Below are 19,041 nucleotides of genomic sequence, written 5' to 3' on the forward strand. Positions count from 1 at the left end.
GAACAAACCACAGAAACAACAACAGAAAAGAATGTGTGTGTCTGTTGTCTTGAGCCTTGCTGACGCACAGAGTGAGTCCGTCCAATGTTGCTTGGTGGCCTGTGTGGATTTAATTCAGTTCCACGCTAATCCAGCTGTCTGCCTTTCCTGGTCACGGGGCTCTAGAGGCCTGGTCTCCTCAGGCAGCCTGACACAGGGGAGGGTGGGGAAGGGCCTGTGAGATCTTCTGCCTGCAGACATCCATTCAAAACAGCTCTGAAAAATCGTCTTTCACCTGTGGAAGCACAGGCAGTGCTAGGGTTCGAGTTGACACCGGCGCTGAGAGTTCAAGACCACCTCCTATAATGCAAGGTGCAAAAGGGAGTTTCTCTTGTGAATGAGGTCTGAGCTTCATTCCATTAGGGGAGTTTTGGCAAGGACCCCGAATCCAATCTTCAAGTCGCTTATATAGAAATTACAAAACATTAACAGAACAGTCGTTTCATTGTATAGTTATCTGAATTAATCCCTGATTTTTTCTGGTTCAACCTTGGTTGTCTAGGCACACTATGATTTGAACCCTGGTTGTCAGGGGGTCACCGATACAGAACTTGGTTGTTGGGGGGGATCATTCAAACCTTGGTCGTCAAGGAATATTCCTGGTTGTGGGGGATGCTCTGATTCAAACTTTGGGTTCTCAAGGGAGCTTTTTTCCAAGCTCACTCAACCCTAGTTCCTTATTCATGGAGGGCACCAACTGGTTTTATTTCTGAGTTAACTCTTTCTCTGCCTTCAGCCAGGAGTGGAAAAGGACACTTTACTCGGGTTTGGGCTTGTCTTAGTCTCAGCGGTTTTTCATGGACTTAGTCGGAGAATCTTGGTCCTTACAGTAGGAGAGAGGCCTGCACAGGTGAGGAGAGTAGCCGGGCATGTCCATCCCTCCTGGAACCTTCCAGAGCCTGCCCCAAGGTCCTCTTGGGCCCATCTTCAGGGCACTTTCATCCTCTTCCTATAGATTGAATCTGGGCATTGATCTCAGCTCAGCCTGGGGAGGTCAAAGGTGGGCCTGCACATTTTTTTTTTATTAGTACATACTTTTATATTTTTAGTGTGATAGCATTGGCATGGGCCTGCACATTCGACCCCTCAGATCTGGGGTGCGGGCTCCACCATGAAGCATTCTGGGGGACCATCTACCACCTCCCTAACTTGAAAAGCCACCCACACTTTAGATCTTTCTGAGAGTTCAGTGCTAGGAACCAGATGGGAAGAAAACGAATGGATATTTTCTTTTTGTTGTTTTCGTTTTTGGCTTTTGGGCCTCATCGGGCAGCACTCAGGAGTTATTCCTGACTCTGTGCTCAGGGGTCACTCCTGGCAGAGGTCAGGGTTCCTGTCGGATGCTGGCACTTGAACCTGGGTCAGCCATGTCTGACTCACTCTGGCCTGTGAGCTTTCTTCCTTCCTTCCTTCCTTCCTTCCTTCCTTCCTTCCTTCCTTCCTTCCTTCCTTCCTTCCTTCCTTCCTTCCTTCCTTCCTTCCTTCCTTCCTTCCTTCCTTCCTTCCTTCCTTCCTTCCTTCCTTTCTTTCTTCTCTCTCTCTCTTTCTTTTTTTGGTTTTTGGTGTATGGGTCACACCTGGTGACGCTCATGGGTAACTTTTGGCTCTGCACTCAGAAATCGCTTCTGGCTTGGGGGACCATATGAGACGCTAGGGGATCAAACCTTGGTCAGTCCTGGGTCAGCCGCATACAAGGCAAAGGCCCTACCTCTGTGCCAACACTCCAGCCCCGAGGTTTCTTTTTTTATTGCACGACCAAGGAGAAAGATCACAGTGTTAATTATGAGGAGTGGAAGTCCGAGTGGGACTCGCACCCCCGTGACTACCCCATTTGCTGACAGAGGGGCGTCCAGATGGAGTGAGTGCAGGCCTCAGCCCTCCGCCTGCCTTCTCTGCAGCTGGGTCCGTCCTTTCTTTTCCCCACAGAACTGGGAGGGTCCAGTCCTTGGGCGCAGATCAGATCCACACGGGAGGATCCACCTGCCGCCCCCCTGAGAGTGGCATAAGGCTTCCACATTGGATTCCTGGGTGCAGCAAGCTCCTTCAGTTCGAAAGGAACTGACCCTCAAGGGGTTACCCCACTGTCCTCCCTCTGGGTCCCATCCTGCCCATCACCCACACTTGGCCAATTTCAGGGACCCAAACACTCTGATATAAACATTCTGATCTTGTTCACGTTCTTCTCTTTCATTCGTTTTTTCTTTTGGGGGCCACGCCCGGGTGCTCAGGGGTGACACCTCACTCTCTCAGAGATCACTCCTTTTTTGTTTTGTTTTGTTTTGGGCTCACACCCTGTGACACTCGGGAGTTACTATTGGCTGTACCCTCAGAAATTGCTCCTGGCTTGGGGGACCATAGGGGACGCCGGGGGATGGAACAGCAGTCCTTCCTACGCTAGCATGTGCAAGGCAAATGCTCTACCACTTGTGCCACCACTTCGGCCCCTCAGGGATTACTCTTGGCAGGGGAGAAATCATGTAGGTATTAAAACTCAGGTCCGTTGCAAGGCAATTGCCCACCCTGCAGGACTAGTCCTCGGTCACTTCCCTGTTTCTTTTTTTGGGGCCACACCTGGCAGTGCTCAGGATTCCTCCCGGTTCATCAGTCTGGAATCACTCCTGGTGGTGCTCAGGGAACCCTATGGGATGCTGGAGAACGAACCAGGATCAGCCTGTACAAGGAAAATGCCCTCCTTGCCTTGCCATCACTCTGGTCTCATTTCTCTATTTTTCTTTCATTCTTTCTTTTTTCTTTCTCTTCCTTTCCTTCTTTCTCTCTTTCATGTTTCTTTCTCCTTCCTTCCTTCCTTCCTTCCTTCCTTCCTTCCTTCCTTCCTTCCTTCCTTCCTTCCTTCCTTCCTTCCTTCCTTCCTTCCTTCCTTCTTTCCTTCCTTTTTTTTTGGTGCTCATGATTTACTCCTGACTCTGCACTCAGATGCTCCTGGCTGGCTCGGGGGACCAAATGGGATGCCAGGGATAGAACCCGGGTTTGTCCTGGGTCCTCCGCATGCAAGTCAAATGCCCTACTGCTGTGCTATCGCTCAGGCCCCATCATTTCTCTATTTCTTGATCTCTTTTCTCTAAAGCACGCTGAGCAGCTGCCAGCAGGTCAGAGACAGGGGTGAAGTCCAGCAGGCCTGCACATGGCCAGAACCTTGCCACGGGTGTGAGGTGGAGTGGAGTGATCAGGCTGGGGGCAGGAGGAAGCCTCTAGGGGAAAAGCACCTTATTAAGCAACCTATTAGCTCCTGGAGCACTTAAGGAGCCTGGCAGCAGCCATGGGGACATGATTTGAGCCAGGAAGACCCAAGGCTCCTACACCCGCGATGTCAGTCCTCTCTCCCCCCTTCTGTCTGGTTTTGGCTCAGCTGAGCAGCGAGTCCTGAGGGCAGGACCTGTCCTCAGAGACTTGGGAGCATTTTGCAAGAGGAAGCTGTTTTGTTTGCTCATCTATGTGGCATGAAGGCCTGGCCAAGGCGAGGACATCTCTGCTCCTGCTGACCGTGACGAGAAGGGCCCCAGAGCTGCAAACCGTGGCAGAGTGCAGACATGCTGCTTTGGACGTCCTGGTTTCAGATGCAGGAAATAGCTTATGCTGACTGTGGAGATGGCTCTTGGTGGATTTGCAAAATGACCAGGGGGCAGGTCTGGCTTTTGAGGGTGCAAAACCCTCATCCCAGGCACCTCCAAACACCGTGGCCGGGGCCTAAGAAGGAGCATCAGTGTGGGCGCTCCTGGGTCAGACCAAACAAGTGGTGCCACCGTCTGAGATCCTGTGTGGGCAGGACATAGCCGGTGGCGTGGTTTCCCACGAGAAGAGCCAGGAGGAGAGAGCAGACTCCGTTTCCCCTGGATCGGCTGCAGGCACTGAGGTCGTGGGTGCGAGTAAAGTCTCACATCTCACCGGAGAGTGCCCCACAGAGCGGCTGAAACATTGGAGGGGCCTGGCGTCCCATTCCCGGTGACGCTTTGCCCTCTGTTTCTGGCATCTGCTATCAGCAAGTGAGGTGGCCACCTTGGCTTAGCTCATGGGAGGGCCAAGTGCAGAGCGGAGCGCCACCTGGTGGGTCAGGCTGGAGGAATGGGGAGGGAGAGAGAGGGAGGCAGAGGAAGAGGAGGAGGAGGATGTGTAGGAGGAGAAAAGGAAGGAAGAGGAGAGGAAAAGCAGGAGGAAGACGAGGAAGAGAAGAGATGGAGGAGAATAAGAGGAGAGGAGAAGGAAGAAGAGAAGGAGAAGCAGAAGAGGGGGGAGGGAGAGAGCGAGCGCGTGATATTAAGGTGATTAAGGCTGTTGTCAAGATTCAGCCCGCTGAGTGCAGCAGTCCATCCTAACAGAATGGAGGGGTTAGGCTGCCACCACCACCACCACCACCACGCCCCAGCTTCAGAAGGCCCCTCCGAGCAGCTGGCCCTCTGCATAGATGTGCAGGTCTGAGCCACTGGACGCCAAAGCCTGTGCTCAGTGGAGGTTGCCAGGAAACAGGACCCCAGGGTGGGACTTCTGGCTGCAGAGGCGGGTGCGGAGCATGCAGGGGAGTGTCCAGGCAGAGGCTGAGGCCGGGATTGTTTGGCCCCTGGAAGAGTCCCTGGGAGCCTTTTTTTTTTTTTTTTTTTTTTTGGTTTTTGGGCCACATCCGTTTGACTCTCAGGGGTTACTCCTGGCTATGTGCTCAGAAATCGCCCCTGGCTTGGGGGGACCATATGGGACGCCGGGGGATCGAACCGTGGTCGGTCCGTTCCTTGGCGAGCTTGTAAGGCAGACACCTTACCTCTAGTGCCACCTTCCCGGCCCCAAGCCTTTTTTTTTTTTTTTTAGTTTCGAGGTCACACCCAGGGTTACTCCCGGCTCTTGTGCTCAGAAATCTCTCCTGGTGGGTTCAGGGGACCCTGTGGGATGCCAGGGATCGAACCCAGGTCGCTGCTTTCAAGGCAAACAAATCCCTCCCCACTGCACACTATCCCTCCTGCCACTACTGAGTATTTTTCTTCCATTTTTTGGTGCTGGGCATCCACCCCCTGCCTCACCCCTGCAGGGCAGGCACTTCCCAGCCGAGCCACCTGAGGGGCTGAGGGACTTTCTGTTGTTCAAACCAGGGGAAAGGGCTCTGGCTGGGCGTGGACCAAGGTGACTTCTGGAGGAGGTGCCCGAGGGAGAAAATCCGGGGAGGGATGGACACTGGGAAGCAGTAGGGACTGGCGAGGACTCGGGCTTCTCTGTCCCAGCTGGCAGGGCCCCAGGCCTCCAGGGCACAGTGGGGCAACGAGGCGCAGCAGCCCACACTGCCCTCTGCCACCTGACCTCCGGGCCAGAGCCTCTCTGGGCGGTGTCACATTTGCCCACATCTGTCCACAGGGCCATGTGACAGCCGCGCACGCGAGCTTCTGGCTGGGCACCTGGGGCCGCAGCTTATCCAAAGATGTGTCTCTGGAGGGCTTGGGGACAGGATTTCCGGGGACCCCCTCTGTGGTGCTGGCCTGGATGCCCCATTCCCCTTCTGGGGGTTCATCCCCGACCCAGCCTTTCAATTGGGGGATTCTGGGGTGCAACTGGCAGGCCAGTGTCACCGCAGGGAGGACTCGGGACCTGACCTAGACACCCCCCCTTACAAAGACGGCACAGACCCCACTCCTGAGGACTCACGGGGTGAGCGTCTGTAGTGTTAAATAATTAATGGGGATGCTGGATGGAGATGGATAGGGGGATCTTTCTCTGCCATCCCAGGCCACGTGGCTCTGCAACCCCCTTTAGCCGGCGGGTCTGGAGGTTCATGAGAGAGGCGGGTAGAAATCTCACAGGCAGGCTTCAGGCAGCATCGGTTTTATTCATACCCTATAAACCACGTGTGTGGCCTATATTATAACCAATGAAGCATTCAGCCATTCTTGGCTAGTCCTGCATCTTACCTCCTTTCAGCCATCTTGCCTTTGACCTCCATGCTGGCCAAAGACCCAAAAGGGCCAAAAGCCCTAATCCTCTCTGGTCAAAACCCTTCCAAGACCCTCCCAGGAAATGGGCTGGGTCTTGCAGGTATGGTTAACATAATATCTGGTTTCCAAGACCCCGCCCAGAAATAGTTGGGCCTCAGGTAGATACACCTAAATCCAGGGTGGAGTCACAGGCGTCCACACAGACAGTGCCCCCACACTCACACACACACTTGCGCACACGCGGCACTGCCCTAGCCTTGAAAATCAGGCCTTGTCTTCTAGGTCTCGAGGAGCCTCTGCCCCCAGCTCAGGCTCTTCGGGTGTCTGTGGCCTTCACAGTCCACAGGAGGAGACCCCAGTCCTTCGGGGAGGCACAGTGTCACCCTCAAGAGACTGGCCGGTGCTCGAGTCTGCTCCCTTAGACAAGCCCCCTCCAGGGCCCAGCAAGCACACAGAGGACCCCTGCAAGGGTGGGTGAGGGCCCAGATTTGGGGCTCCAGGGAACCCTGAGAGTCTTGTCTTGGGAGAGTTGAATTTGGGGAAACAAACACCAGGCAAATATTTGCAGGGTTGCTGGGAAGTCTGAGCAGGGCTGGGGGCAGAGAGGGGCAGGGCTTGGGGGAGGGAAGAGGTGATTGTGGGGGGCCCAGGGGCAGTTTAGGGCCCCCAACTGGGTATTACCAAACACAACTCTGGCCCTGGCCCTCTGGTCTGATGCCACCTCAGTCCCCATGAGGGCTGCATAACTGACTCGAGTCGCGAAGACTCTATCACGGTTTATGGAGGCCAGAGCACAGCAGGGAGGGCGCTTGCCTTGCACGCAGCCACCAGGGTTAGATCCCTGTCCTCCCATAGGGTCCCCCAAGCACTGCCAGGAATGATCTCTGAGCACAGAGCCGAGAGTAACTCCTGAGCACTTCGGGTGCGTTCCCAAATCAAAGCAAACGGGTCCAGAGAGAGAGAGCATAGTGGTAGGTCATTTGCCTTGTATGTGGACAACCCAGGATGGACCTGGGTTCCATTCCCGCCATCTCATATGGTCTCCAGAGCCCACCAGGAGTGATTTCTGAGTGCAGAGTCATGAGTAACAATGAATTCCGCCAAGTGTGGCCCAAAACCAAAAAACAGAAATACCAAAATAAAGAGGGAAAAAAGCAAATGTTTTGTTTTGGTTTTGGGCCACACCCGACGTTGCTCAGGAGTTACTCCTGGCTGTCTGCTCAGAAATAGCTCCTGGCAGGCACAGGGGACCCTATGGAACACCGGGATTCGAACCAACCACCTTGGGTCCTGGATCGGCTGCTTGCAAGGCAGATGCCGCTGTGCTATCTCTCTGGGCCTGGAAAAAAGCAAATGAACAAGAACATTTCACTGGAAAACATCCTGCTCTTGACTCCTTGCTGTGGGTGTTGCATGCTTGGCTGGATACCGAGGGGCTGTGGTTTCTCGGCAGTGATGACCACAACTTCTACATGTACCCCAGAGGCACGTGTGTGTATGGGGGTGGAATTCAAGTACCCTCATCCCCTAAGGCTTAGGGTCTGTTGTGACTGGGATCAGAGGGGCATGCAATGCCCAGAATCTATGAAAGTTTCCATGCCAGGAGGCGCAACCTGACTCCCAGATGGGGCTGAGGGGCTGAGCAGCCCAGAGCTGGAGGTGTGAGCTGTGGGTTGGTACAGCGAGTTATGCCAAGCTGACTTCTCTACCCGTGGGTGTAGGATGCCGAGGCACCATTATCTGTTCCCTCTCTGCCCGGGCCCACTCCAGTCCCCTCCTGCTTTCTCTTCCTCCCTCCCTCCCTCCCACCTTCCCTCCCTCTCTCTCACCCTCTCTCTTTTTTCATTTTTTATTGTCTTTTTTCCCTCCCTCCCTCCCCATCCCTCCCTCCCTCTCTCCCTTCCTTCCTTCCTTCCTTCCTTCCTTCCTTCCTTCCTTCCTTCCTTCCTTCCTTCCTTCCTTCCTTCCTTCCTTCTTCCCTCCCTCCCTCCCTCCCTCCCTCCCTCCCTCCCTCCCTCCCTCCCTTCCTTCCTCCCTTCCTTCCTTCCTTCTTTCCTTCTTTTTCTTATTTTTGGTCACACCCAACAGCGTTCAGGGTTTACCTCCGGAGGAACTTGAAAACCATCTATGATGTCAAGATTCGAGTGGTGGGCCCGGAGAGATAGCACAGTGGTGTTTGCCTTGCAAGCAGCTGATCCAGGACCAAAGGTGGTTGGTTGGAATTCCGCTGTCCCATATGGTTCCCCATGCCTGCCAGGAGCTATTTCTGAGCAGACAGCCAGGAGTAACCCCTGAGCACCTCCGGGTGTGGCCCAAAAACCAAAAACCAAAAAAAAAAAAAAAAAAAAGATTCGAGTGGTGTCAGCCACAGGCTAAGTCAGCCTGTCTATCTTCTGGCCCTACTCGCCTGATTTGAAAACACTCCACTTAGTCACACCCACATGACCCTTTATCCTTGTTACCTCTTTTTGTATGCCCAAAGCCTGCAGCCCCTCTTAGCTCAGCAGCCCAGAGGCAGGTGAGCCCCATGGCCTGATTCCACCTCCAGCAACTTCTGCATGCAAAAACCTCTTGTGAAACCTTCCTCCGCCACTCATATGTAGGGGAGAAGTTCTTCTCAGCCAGTTTTGTTTTTGTTTTTGTTTTTGTTTTTGTTTTGGATGCACCCTGCGGCGCTCAGGGGTTACTCCTGGCTCATCTACTCAGAAATCGCTGCTGGCAGGCACTTGGGACTATATGGGATGCTGGGATTCGAACCACCATTGATTCAGGGCCAGCTGTTTGCAAGGCAAACACCCTCCTGCAGTGCTATCTCTCTGGCCCCTTTTGTGTTTTTTTTTTTTTCTTTTGGTTTTTGGGCCACACCCGGTGGTGCTCAGGGGCTGCTCTGTGCTCAGAGTTACTCCTGGTAGGGTCAGAGGACCTTATGGGATGCCGGGGATCCAACCTGGTCAGCCTTGTGCAAGGCAAATGCCTTCCCTGCTGTGCTATCACTCTGGCTCCTAGTACTTTGTAAGTCACATTTCCACAGTGCTCTGGAGCCACCCCCAGCTTAGAGCTTGGAGGCCTCTCAGATGGAGATTAGAGGTCACTCAGTGCTTCATATGTGTAGGACACGTGACCCTTCACCTTGCCCCTTCTACCACTGGGGTCCTTTCTCAAGTATCCCCACTTCTTTCTTTTTCTTCCTTGTACCTTTGTGCCACCAGCATTGATGCCATTAAGGAGATTCCTCCAGAGATTCATTGTTTAGGGTGGGGTGGGGTTGGTACAGCCTGTTGTGTTTACTCCTGGCTCTGTGCTCAGGGCCTGGGGGGACCATAGGGGCTACCAGGGCTTGATTCTGGGTCATCTGTCTGCAAGGAAGACTCTCTACTCCCAGAGCTATAACATTTTGTTTTTGAAGTTTCAAGCTTCTCAGATTCAAAATGGTGCACTGGTTGCTGGAAATATTAGACAAGCCCCATTTCTCCCCACTCCTCAGTTTAAGACTTCCCAACTTTCTGGCCTGAGAAAATGAACCGTGGTGGGTTGGGAGAGCAGTGGCAGAAGTGGTAGGGCATTTGACTTGCATTCGCTAACCTAAGATGGACTGCCTTTTGATGCCCCCAGCATCTCATTGGTCCCCCAAGCCTGGAGCGATTTCTGAGTGCATAGCCAGAAGTAACCCCTGAGCGGCACTGGGTGTTGCCCAAATGTTGTGTATGTACATATTTTTGGGATTATTATGTTACTGACCCTACCCTGATCCAGTGATTGTGCCCTATCCGAGGGTGTGACCTGGCATTCTGCCCCCACCCTAGGGTGGTACCTGATTCTGCTTCTACCATTGGGTGGTATCTGATCCCACCATTGGGTTGGTACCTGATTCTGGGGGATAAAAACAAGGGTCTGTGGAAGGCGAGGGGTGGTTGGCTGGAACTGAGGCCGAGACCTTGGACTTCAGTTTTGCCCACCGAATAAAGCTAATTATTTCCACAAGCCTGACTGCGAGCTGTTTACCTGCCGTTGGCTGGACAGGGTAGCAGATGTGTGCTCCGAGCTGGAGGGGAAAGACCTCATCCTCCATCTCTCCATCAGTCAACCTCTTCAAGGGGCTGACTTGCAACACCCAAAAAACAAAAACCGAAAAAAAAAAAAAAAAAAGAAAAGAAAAGATGAACCGGAACCGGACATGGAGTTCATGGGTTGAGCATTTATTTGGCAAGTGTGAGGTCCTGGCTTCGAACCTTGGCACAGGAAAGCCCAAAGCCAACAGCTGGGCGGGACACAGCATCTGGATTCAGTGAGGCTCTGCCCCCACTTCTTGCCCCATGATCTCCCCCAACAGGGCCTCAGGGAGGAGCAACACCCCTCGCCCACTCTGCCAGCTGCTGGCACTTTCTCAGTTTCCTCATCTGTAGTCTGGGCGGGCACCACATTGCAGAAATGGCCACTGGTTGGCAGGGGACCAGCCTCTGAAGGCCCTTCCCGGACCCCTCATCGGGCCTCTTCTGAGCTCCCCAGCTTTGCCCTCCACAGAAAGAGCCTCCAGGCTGAAGTGAAGTGGGGGAGTGTCCGAGGAAAGGCACAGTTGCGGGGCTCACGGGGGTCCCTGCTTCTCCTAGCTGGGTGCTTCCTCCCTCCTTCCTGGCTTACCAGCCCCAGCCTCCCCTTCTGCTGTCCAGGAGGCCTTCCATTCCCTGAGGGTCCTGTGGGTGCCCACCAACCTGCAGGCAGGAAAGAGGAATCCCCAAAAAACCCAAAGCAGCCCTCAGGCTTGCTTAGAACGGTCATTGCAGGGTACCCCGCTTCCATCCTCAGCTCCCCAGCACCCTGTGGGGATGGCCCCACGCGTCCACCCTCCCCTGCTCTCTGGCCAATGACGCAAGGTGGTTATCCTTACCCTGCACATGTGGGGCGTCCAAGATGGGGAGTTCGGTCCACTCTCAGTCTGGGAGGAACTACACAGCACCCCAGTCCCTAACCCTCCCACGGACAGGGGTGGAACGCATAGTGAGGAAACTTCTCCATTACCCATACCCTGGCCTCAGGGGGTGGCCCGAGCAGGCCAGAGCAGCCTGTCACAATCCAGCAGGGCCTCAAATCCCCTCCCCTGGAAAATTGGGGCAGCAGTGGCTGTTTGAGCCTTTCCAGAACTGGGCTGGGCAGCCCTAGTGCCTTCCAGTCGCGCACATCTGGAATTGCGCACAGCGGGAACCTGATTGGCGGGTCCTGCCCCGGGGCGGGCCGGGGCGGAGGGGTACCCCAAGGCCCAGGTGGCCCGGGCCAGAGGCTCACCCCGGCACCAGGTCCTCGCCATGCGCCTCTCGAAGCAGGACAGCCCCGGACCCGCCGCGCGCGCCATGGAACCGGATGGCCCCAGGCCCACTCCGCGCGCCTTCGAGCAGGAGGGCAGCTGGAACATATCGTTCGGGGGCTCGGGCTTCTTGGGGCTCTACTACGTGGGGGTGCACCAGTGCCTGAGGGAGCGCGCCCCGCAGCTGCTTAAGGGAGTCAACCGCATCTACGGCGCGTCCTCAGGGTCACTCGCAGCCATAGCGGTCGTCTTAGACATGTCCGCCGGTGCGTCTGGGGCTGCGGAGCCAGGCGAACCCCCCAATTTCACAGGAGTCGGGTCTGGTGCCACCTAGTCCTCCTGAACCCCACGGGGACCCCCGAAAGACTGCGGGACCCCCGAGACCCTCCCCAGCCCCCGTCTTGAGCTGGGAGGATGTCACCCAGATCATCCTGGAGGGACTGGAGGAGGCGCACAGGGCCGAGGACTCCCCTGGACACCCCACCCCACTCTCCCCTGCAGAGTTTTGCTGCTGGAAGGTCATGGAAGGTTTTAAGGAGTTGGAGGAGACAGTCCTGAACCTCTTCCATCCCTCCTACTGGTCTTTGGATTACATCCAGGAACGGTTGGAGGAGTGCCTGCCCCCCGACGTGCATGTGGTAGCGTCGAAGCACCTGGGGATCTGTATCACCCACATGCCCGATGGCCAGAACTGCGTCATCACCGACTTTGCCTCCAAAGAGGAAGTCATACAGGTGAGGGGGGCTGGCAAAGTGGGGGATTGGGGCCCCCAGGTGGGTTCCAGAATAAGGTGACTGTGCCAGTGGGGGACATGGAAAGAGCCCCCCAAGGATGCTCTTTCAACCAGGTTGCCTACCTAGTTCCCCAGGTGCTCTAGTCACTGTTGTTATTTTGTTTTTTCTTTGGGGGGGGGTCACCTCTGGCGGTGCACAGGGGCTGCTCCTGGTTCTGTGTTCAGGAGGGACCCCTGGCGATGCTCAGGGGATCCAACTGGGGGTCAAACAGGGATTGGCTGAATGAAAGGCAAGTAAGTGCCTTCATCCCTGTCCTCTCCATCCACCCTCCTTTGCAAAATAGAATTCAGGGTCCTCCCCTGTGCTCCTCGGGTTCTGTTTGGTGTTGGCCCAGTATGTTAGGTATTCAGGTGCCCTGAAACCAAACAAAGAGCAGCACAGGTGGACACCCTTGCCTTCTAAATGCTTCCATGCCAGGGGACTGGAGTGCAGATAATGGCCACAAAGTCCAAGTGAGCTGGATTCAGTCCAGCTGGGATTAGCTGGTATCCAGCAAAGAGGGATCCAGGGACTGTAAGATGACACCCAGCTATTAACCCAAAGCAAAGGCAGCCCCCCCACCCCATCTTCCTCTTTCCCTTCAACCTCTTCCTTTGATTTGGAAAAGCCCACCTGGATTTTATGCCACCCTGCTCCACCCTAGTGCATTTGGCTCTGGAAGAAGAAAGAAGGAGCATTATTTTCAAGAGACTGGACTGTGCGGGGGGGTGGGGGGTGGGGGGGGGTGGGGGTGGGGGTGGGGGTGGGACTGAGTGTGGGCTGGGTCCCTCCCTGGGGGAGCTCAGTCTGGAGTTTTGGGCTCCCTTGTCCTCATAGAGTGCTGGGGCTCCCACCCAGGGCAATTTACCCCTGTTCCTGCAGGGGATGCCATTCTCGAACCCAGAGCACCTCACCTTGTTCCTGCACTGGACTCTGAGCCTCCCACCGAGGCACCGATCTTTCCCCCCAGGCTGAGGCCTGCGTCTTAGACAGCCAGTGCGGGGCCTTGCGGCATCTGCCTGGTTGAGTTCTGAGTGTGCACAGGCCAGCCGGTCCCCTGGCTCTTGCAAGGACACACAGTGGGACCACTGGGCTTCGTGTCCCCCTCCTCATCCCTTTCCCTGAGAGGGATCTGGGACTGCTCCCTGGGGCCTCGGGGGCCCCGGGGCCCAGAGCCAGGCTTGCTGAATGTGGTGGAGACCTGGCATGGTGGTGGCATTGTGTCTTGTCATACCTCCGTGCAAACTTTGATTTGCAAACTTTGGTTCTTGGTGGCTGCATCATGTGGGGGGGCGAAGGGGGGGAGACCCGGCTTACTTGTGCCTCTTCAGGGTGTGGACAGCGCCCCCTGTGGGCAGAGAAGAGAAAGCCCACTGGCTGGGGTGGGGGTGTGTGGCACCGGCAACCCTGCAAGCTTCAGGAAGCTACATAGCTTCTTAGCTAGGAAGTTTAATGGGGGCGAAGGAGAAGGTCTAGGAGCATCTGTCTGTCTGCCCAGGCAACATTCCTTCTGTTCCCTAGATGGCAGGTCCTCAGACAGAAGAAAGGCCGGAGTTCTCATTCCTTCTTGCTTTTGAGACCTAGGCAGGCACTCCCACTTCCGCCACAGAGGCAGCCCTGACTCCGAGACTTGGCTGGCAGGGAGGCAGGCAGGCAGGCCTGGGGTCCCCCAGAAACCCCACGAAGATTCTGAGCATGATGGCCTGTCCTCTGCCCTGTCTCCAGGCCTTGATCTGTAGCATGTTCCTTCCCTTCTACTGTGGGGTGATTCCCCCTAAATTCAGGGGGCAGGTAAGTGCATGTGGGGGCCCTCCAACACTCAGAGGGATGCAAGGGGACCCCTGCCCAGTACGCTACGTCCCCTGCTCCTGTGGTGGGGGGTTCTGGGCTGTGGGGCTTCCCAGGGGGCTGGTGAGCCGTGGGGGCAGAGGCACTGAGACAGGCTCCCCCATCTCCCTGTCGCAGTACTATATCGATGGAGCCTTAACCGTCAGCCTGCCCTTTGCGGAGTGCCCCCACACCATCACCGTGACCCCCTTCCATGGGACCGCGGACATTTGCCCAAAGAGCCCCTCACCCAACTTCCATGAGATCTTCAGCTGCAAAACCTCCTTCCAGTTCTCCACCTACAATGTGTACTATGGCATCCGCTCCCTCCTGCCCCCCCCAATTGAGGTGGGGCTCCCGGACAGGGAAAGAGGAAGGGGGAGGTTGCACTGCACCCTGGGGGGGGTTTCCCTTCCCAGGACTTCCCATGTGCTCCTGTGTTGGCAGATGGTGGCAAACAACGCCAGGCAGGGCTACCTGGATGCCCTCCGGTTCCTGGAGAGACGGGGTACGTGCCTCTTCAGGGAGGGTCTGAGGGTGCAGTGTCTCTCAGATGTTCTGTCACTCACTCTTGCCTCCACATGGGCTCTGTGCCTGGCCCTGAGAGCCAGGGAAGAGACATGTGGTTCTCCAATTGGAGGGGTTGTTGCTGGGGGCTGCGGGAGTCCCACAGGATCGGACCCAGCTTAGGAAGGCCAGGCCAGGCCAGGAGGGCTTCCTGGCAGGGGAGATAGATATAGAGGATTTCACCAATTCATGGACTCTGAAATGGTACTCAGGAAGAGGGTAAGGCCAGGCCTGTATGTGTGTGGGTGTGTGTGTGAGGGGGAAAGTGTGAGTTGAGAAAGGACTTTGCAGGACCAGGCATCAGCTCTTCTGCTGAGTGTGCCACTCCGTGCAGACAAGTTTGCCCAGGCGCCAAACTTGAAGGCCCACTCAGCGCTGCCCCGTGCGTGCTGGTCCATACCGGAGTCAGCTGGAGCCACGGTGCCAGCCGCCAGCCCAGCCTCCCAGCCACCCCCAATCCAGCCCTGCCTCTCCCCACAGTGCTGCAGAGGGCAGCACTCGGGCCCTCCTGGGCACTCTTCACCACCTGCCTCACCCAATCTTCAGAAAACCCCTTGCGGTGTGTGTGGGGGAGTCTGAACCTCGCTCCTACAGAGAGGGAAATGGAAGCTGGGCTGTGGGCTCCCTAGTGAGCAGGTGGAGACCCCAGGATGGAGGACTTGGGGTCTGGAGGTGATGTGGGAGAGTGCAAGATGTGGTCGGCGCCAGGAACCCACCCCATGAGGTCCAACTCTGCCGCCTGTGTTCACCCCATCCCAGGACTCATCAAGGAGCCAGTGCTGCGGACCCTGGTGAGCGGGGCTCCCCCTGCTGCAGCCAAGGGGCACCCGGCTGCCAGAGACACCCGAGACTCGAAGAGCGGCCTGAACTTGAACTGGGAGGTGCCCTTCGTGCGGGCAGAGGACATTCCTGATTTTGGGGCTGTGTCCCCAGAGCTGGAGGCCGGTACAGTCCCCCCCCCGCGCTGCTGTCCATGGGAGGGGAAACCCTGAAGGATGCCCGAAGTTACCCGGGCCTCACCAGACCTATCCACTTCCCTGAGGGGAGAATCAAGGGGTTTGGGGGGCTCAGAGCCTGCAGAAGGTCGTTGAGCCCACTTCCATGCCCACAGAGCCGAAAGGGCCTTTGGGCTTCGCCATGCTCCCCCCTCCCCTTGAGGCTGAACCCCGGGCAGAGGGGGGCACAGTGGCTGGAACGAACCTGCCTGGGGACCCACAACACAAGTGGTGTCCTAGTGGTGGCACCAGAACAGGGGCCTGGGGGCCGGGGAGGGGAGGAGACCGCCACGGGGCGTGGGGCTCACAGAAACTACTGGGGCCTGTATTGAGCCCCCAGTAGAGGGTTGAACTTGGGACCCCCTTGGGGTCTCTCCAGTGCCGCGGTGGGGGGCAGGGAGCCGCCTCTAGGGCTTCCCACGCTGAATCCTATGGGATCCCCGAGTCTCCCTTACCTGCCGGCCCCCACTTTCCAGAGCAGTTAACTGTGTTCTTCCTGCCTGGAATCTTCCAGCACTGGCCTCTGTGGTGGTGGCCCTTGGGGACTCCAGCTCTGCCCCAGACCTCCAGGTCGCTCCCCTCCCATACCAGTCTGTTTGGGGCTCAGAAAACCATACAGAGGTTTGGGCAGAAGGATATATGGAGCAGCCCTGACCTCATACGAAGGGCCTCCCCTTGGCTCTCCGGAGGCATGCGAGAGACAGGTCTCCCTTAGAGCTTCAGCCCCTTTTCCATGAAGGGGCCTCATGCCTGGTGGGACTCCCTCGTGAGAGCAAAATCTGGAGGTGTGGGTGTGTCTGTGTGAGGCCACGGGGACCCCTGGAGAGTCTGGCGTTGTGTGTCCCCCTTAGCCCTGCAGAAAAACCTCCTGAGAGACCCCCGGCCCTTGGCCCGCTTCCGCCGCTCCTTGCCGGGTCGCACCCTGATGTGTCTGTTGCTGCCCTACACGGTTCCCTTACAGACCTTCTACTACCGAGGGAAAAGGTGAGGCGGGCAGGGGGATCCTGCCAGGGGTGGCAGCTGCCCAGGCCTAGCACAAGAAGGGTCGCTGCAGAGTGAACCAAGTCTGGCAGCTGGGCAGTGGTGATGCAGAACCCAGAGGCATCCTCTAGGGGTCCCAGCTGGGCTGAATGTTGGGGACATGCTCAGGGAGGGACTGGGGTTTGGATCAGTGGGAAGGTGTTGGTAGAGTTTGAAGTCCTTATTGATAGTTTCTGAGTCCACAAATAGCTCCCAGAAAGATAAATTAAATCCCATTCTTCCATCCCCCTCTTTTGGGAGAGACCTTGGAAATAATATTCGGAGTAAATAATAAACACAGACAAAAGATTAGGGGACCAAAGAGAGTCTTTTGTCAGTCTGTAGCCAGCTCCAAAAAGCAAACCGAACCAGCCGTCAGCTCTGGCAAAACAGCCCCTCAAGCCTCCCCAGCAAGCTATTTTATTCTTTCTGTAATCGCCCCCACCTGGAAGATTCAGGTGGGACGACAGGCAAAATCAATATTACAAAAAAATACACAATAGGAAGATATTGTAGGATCTGCATGTTTGAGAGCTGTCTTCGATCCCTGGCACCACAAAAAAATAAAATTTAAGTAATTGCGGGCCAGAACAATAGCTCAGTGGGAAGGGCGTTTCCTTCCACGAGGATGGCTGTTTGATCCCTGGCATCCCATATGGTTCCCTGAGCACCACCAGGAGTGATTACTGAGCACAGAGTGAGGAGTAACCCCTGAGCGCCGTTGGCTGTGGCCCAAAAAGAAAAAATGGAAAAAGACAAAAACTGCATGGGCGAGGAGGAGGAGGAGCTGGGAAGCACCCCAGACCAGCCGGACCCCAAGGCCTGTTCTCTCCCTGCCTGGGTCCCGCTACTGGGTCTTAGGGCAGCCCTACCCTGCTCCAGTTTGGTTCAGTGGGCATGCTGGCCCGCGGGTGGGTTCCCCAAGGTGCTGTCTCTCCCACAGGCTGATACAGTGGCTGCCAGATCTCCCTGCCGACCTTTACTGGATGCAGGGCCAGGCCTGGAGTGCGGCCACCCAGCTCTATGCCCGGACAAAGGAGCAGCTGCTGAGGCCAGCCAGGTGAGGCGGGGGAGGGGGTGAGGTGGGCATGAGGCAGTCAGGGGCGGTGAGGGTTGGGGGTCAGCAGCGGGTATTCCCATATCCGTGTAGATGCCCCGTCCACCACCAGTGTTGTCCCCATGGGACAGAGCAGAGGACTCTAGGCCAGGCCAGGAGCCCGGCAACTCTCTATACCATGTCCGGGACCCCAATTCTCCAGCAGGGCCCCTGGTGGCCCCATGCCCTGTGCAGGGTCCCAGGCTTCTCATCAAGGAAGTCACAAGGTCAGAGCAAGAGCACAGAGGGGAGGGCTCTACCCCTTCATATTGCCAACCACCTGGGTGTGATCCCAGCATCCTGTAGGGTCCCCCGCCCCTGCCAGAAGCGATTCCTGAGCACAGTCGGGAGTAACCTCTGAGCACCTCCGGGTGTGACCCCAAAACCAAAAACAAAAAATAAATCCAGAATTGTGCTCCTGGAAGGTACCCCAGATCTCCTGTCTCTCCCAAGTGAGGCCCTCAAAATCTTAGGGACAGAGTGACCGGACATCACCTGTCAAAGCTCGTATGGTATCTGCTTCCTCCCCAGTCTGCCAGGCACCAGCCCCCTCCTGCTGCCTGGGCCAGCGCCCCCTGGGGACCTGGTCCAGGAGCTGACAGCTGGCCCTCATGTCCCCTACAGCACAGCTCCAGCCCAGTGACGGCCTCACCGGCTCCCTGTCAGGCCCACTTGGCCCAATACCTCGGACAACGCCTCCCCCTCTCCATGGTGCACTGAACCTGTGGCAGGTGACCCCTCAGGGTGTCCCCAGCTGGAGGCTTCTCTCTCAGAAGCGGATCGACCCATGCGATTGATCACGGTTACTGTGCCTGTCTGAGGAGCAAACCACTCAGCGCCCCTCAGGGAACACAAGATGATGGGGTGGGAACTCCCCTCAGATTTTCCTGGGTTCTTCACTAGCTCTCAGGGACATTGTCACCCAGTCTCCCGTCTCCTCTTGGGTTAGGCCAGAGTGACAACCTGTTGATGAGGGTAGCTGTGGGAGAAGAGAAGGTTTGGAAGCTCAGAACCCCAACAGCCTGTGCTTCTGTTGGGGTGCCCAAGTGCCCCCAAGTGACACCTACAGCCCCATCCCTCTGAGCCTCACCATCCACAGATCCAGAGGGGGCTGCTGGGGAGGTGCTGAAATTTCTGTTCTTAAAACCCCAGAGGACCCTTGGGATACCCTTAACCAAGACAGGGTTGAGGCAGGGGTGGTGATGAGGTGGGAAAGCTGGGAGGGTGCCCCGGAGACAAAGGGGTCCTGAAAATAAATGCGTGAGCCAGTGGCACCGCGAGTCCTGCATTTATTCACTTCGTCTGCTGGTCACCGTGAGTGATGAAACTCCTGGGGTGGAGGTGTTTGTGGTGCCCACCCCATGGGCAGTGTTGCGGGTCTCTGCCTCTGCCGTGTAGAATGTTGTGGGTGCTCTCATACTCAGTGCTCCTGGCCCAAGATCTGCCTCATGATGCCTGACTGATGTTTGTCTCATTTCTGGCATGCTGTCCCAGCCAC

The 19,041-nt window shown here is 56.4% G+C and overlaps 2 protein-coding genes across 2 annotated transcripts; both read left to right on the forward strand.

The window, feature by feature from the left end:
* Positions 1-11,252: 11,252 nt before the first annotated feature.
* LOC126006185 (patatin-like phospholipase domain-containing protein 5) lies at positions 11,253-11,599 on the forward strand. Its single transcript, XM_049771520.1, has one exon. The coding sequence runs from the start codon at positions 11,267-11,269 to the stop codon at positions 11,597-11,599; it is 333 nt and encodes a 110-aa protein (XP_049627477.1). The 5' UTR covers positions 11,253-11,266.
* A 50-nt stretch (positions 11,600-11,649) lies between these two features.
* On the forward strand, positions 11,650-18,606 carry LOC126006286 (patatin-like phospholipase domain-containing protein 5). The gene is made up of 8 exons (XM_049771675.1): positions 11,650-11,999; positions 13,764-13,829; positions 14,004-14,213; positions 14,313-14,373; positions 15,192-15,377; positions 16,279-16,411; positions 17,391-17,507; positions 18,168-18,606. Exons 1-8 carry the CDS (start codon positions 11,787-11,789, stop codon positions 18,184-18,186), a joined length of 1,005 nt encoding a protein of 334 aa, XP_049627632.1. The 5' UTR covers positions 11,650-11,786; the 3' UTR covers positions 18,187-18,606.
* The last annotated feature ends 435 nt before the right edge of the window (positions 18,607-19,041 follow it).

Source organism: Suncus etruscus, chromosome 4, assembly GCF_024139225.1.
Source record: "Suncus etruscus isolate mSunEtr1 chromosome 4, mSunEtr1.pri.cur, whole genome shotgun sequence".
Classification (NCBI taxonomy): Eukaryota; Metazoa; Chordata; class Mammalia; order Eulipotyphla; family Soricidae; genus Suncus; species Suncus etruscus.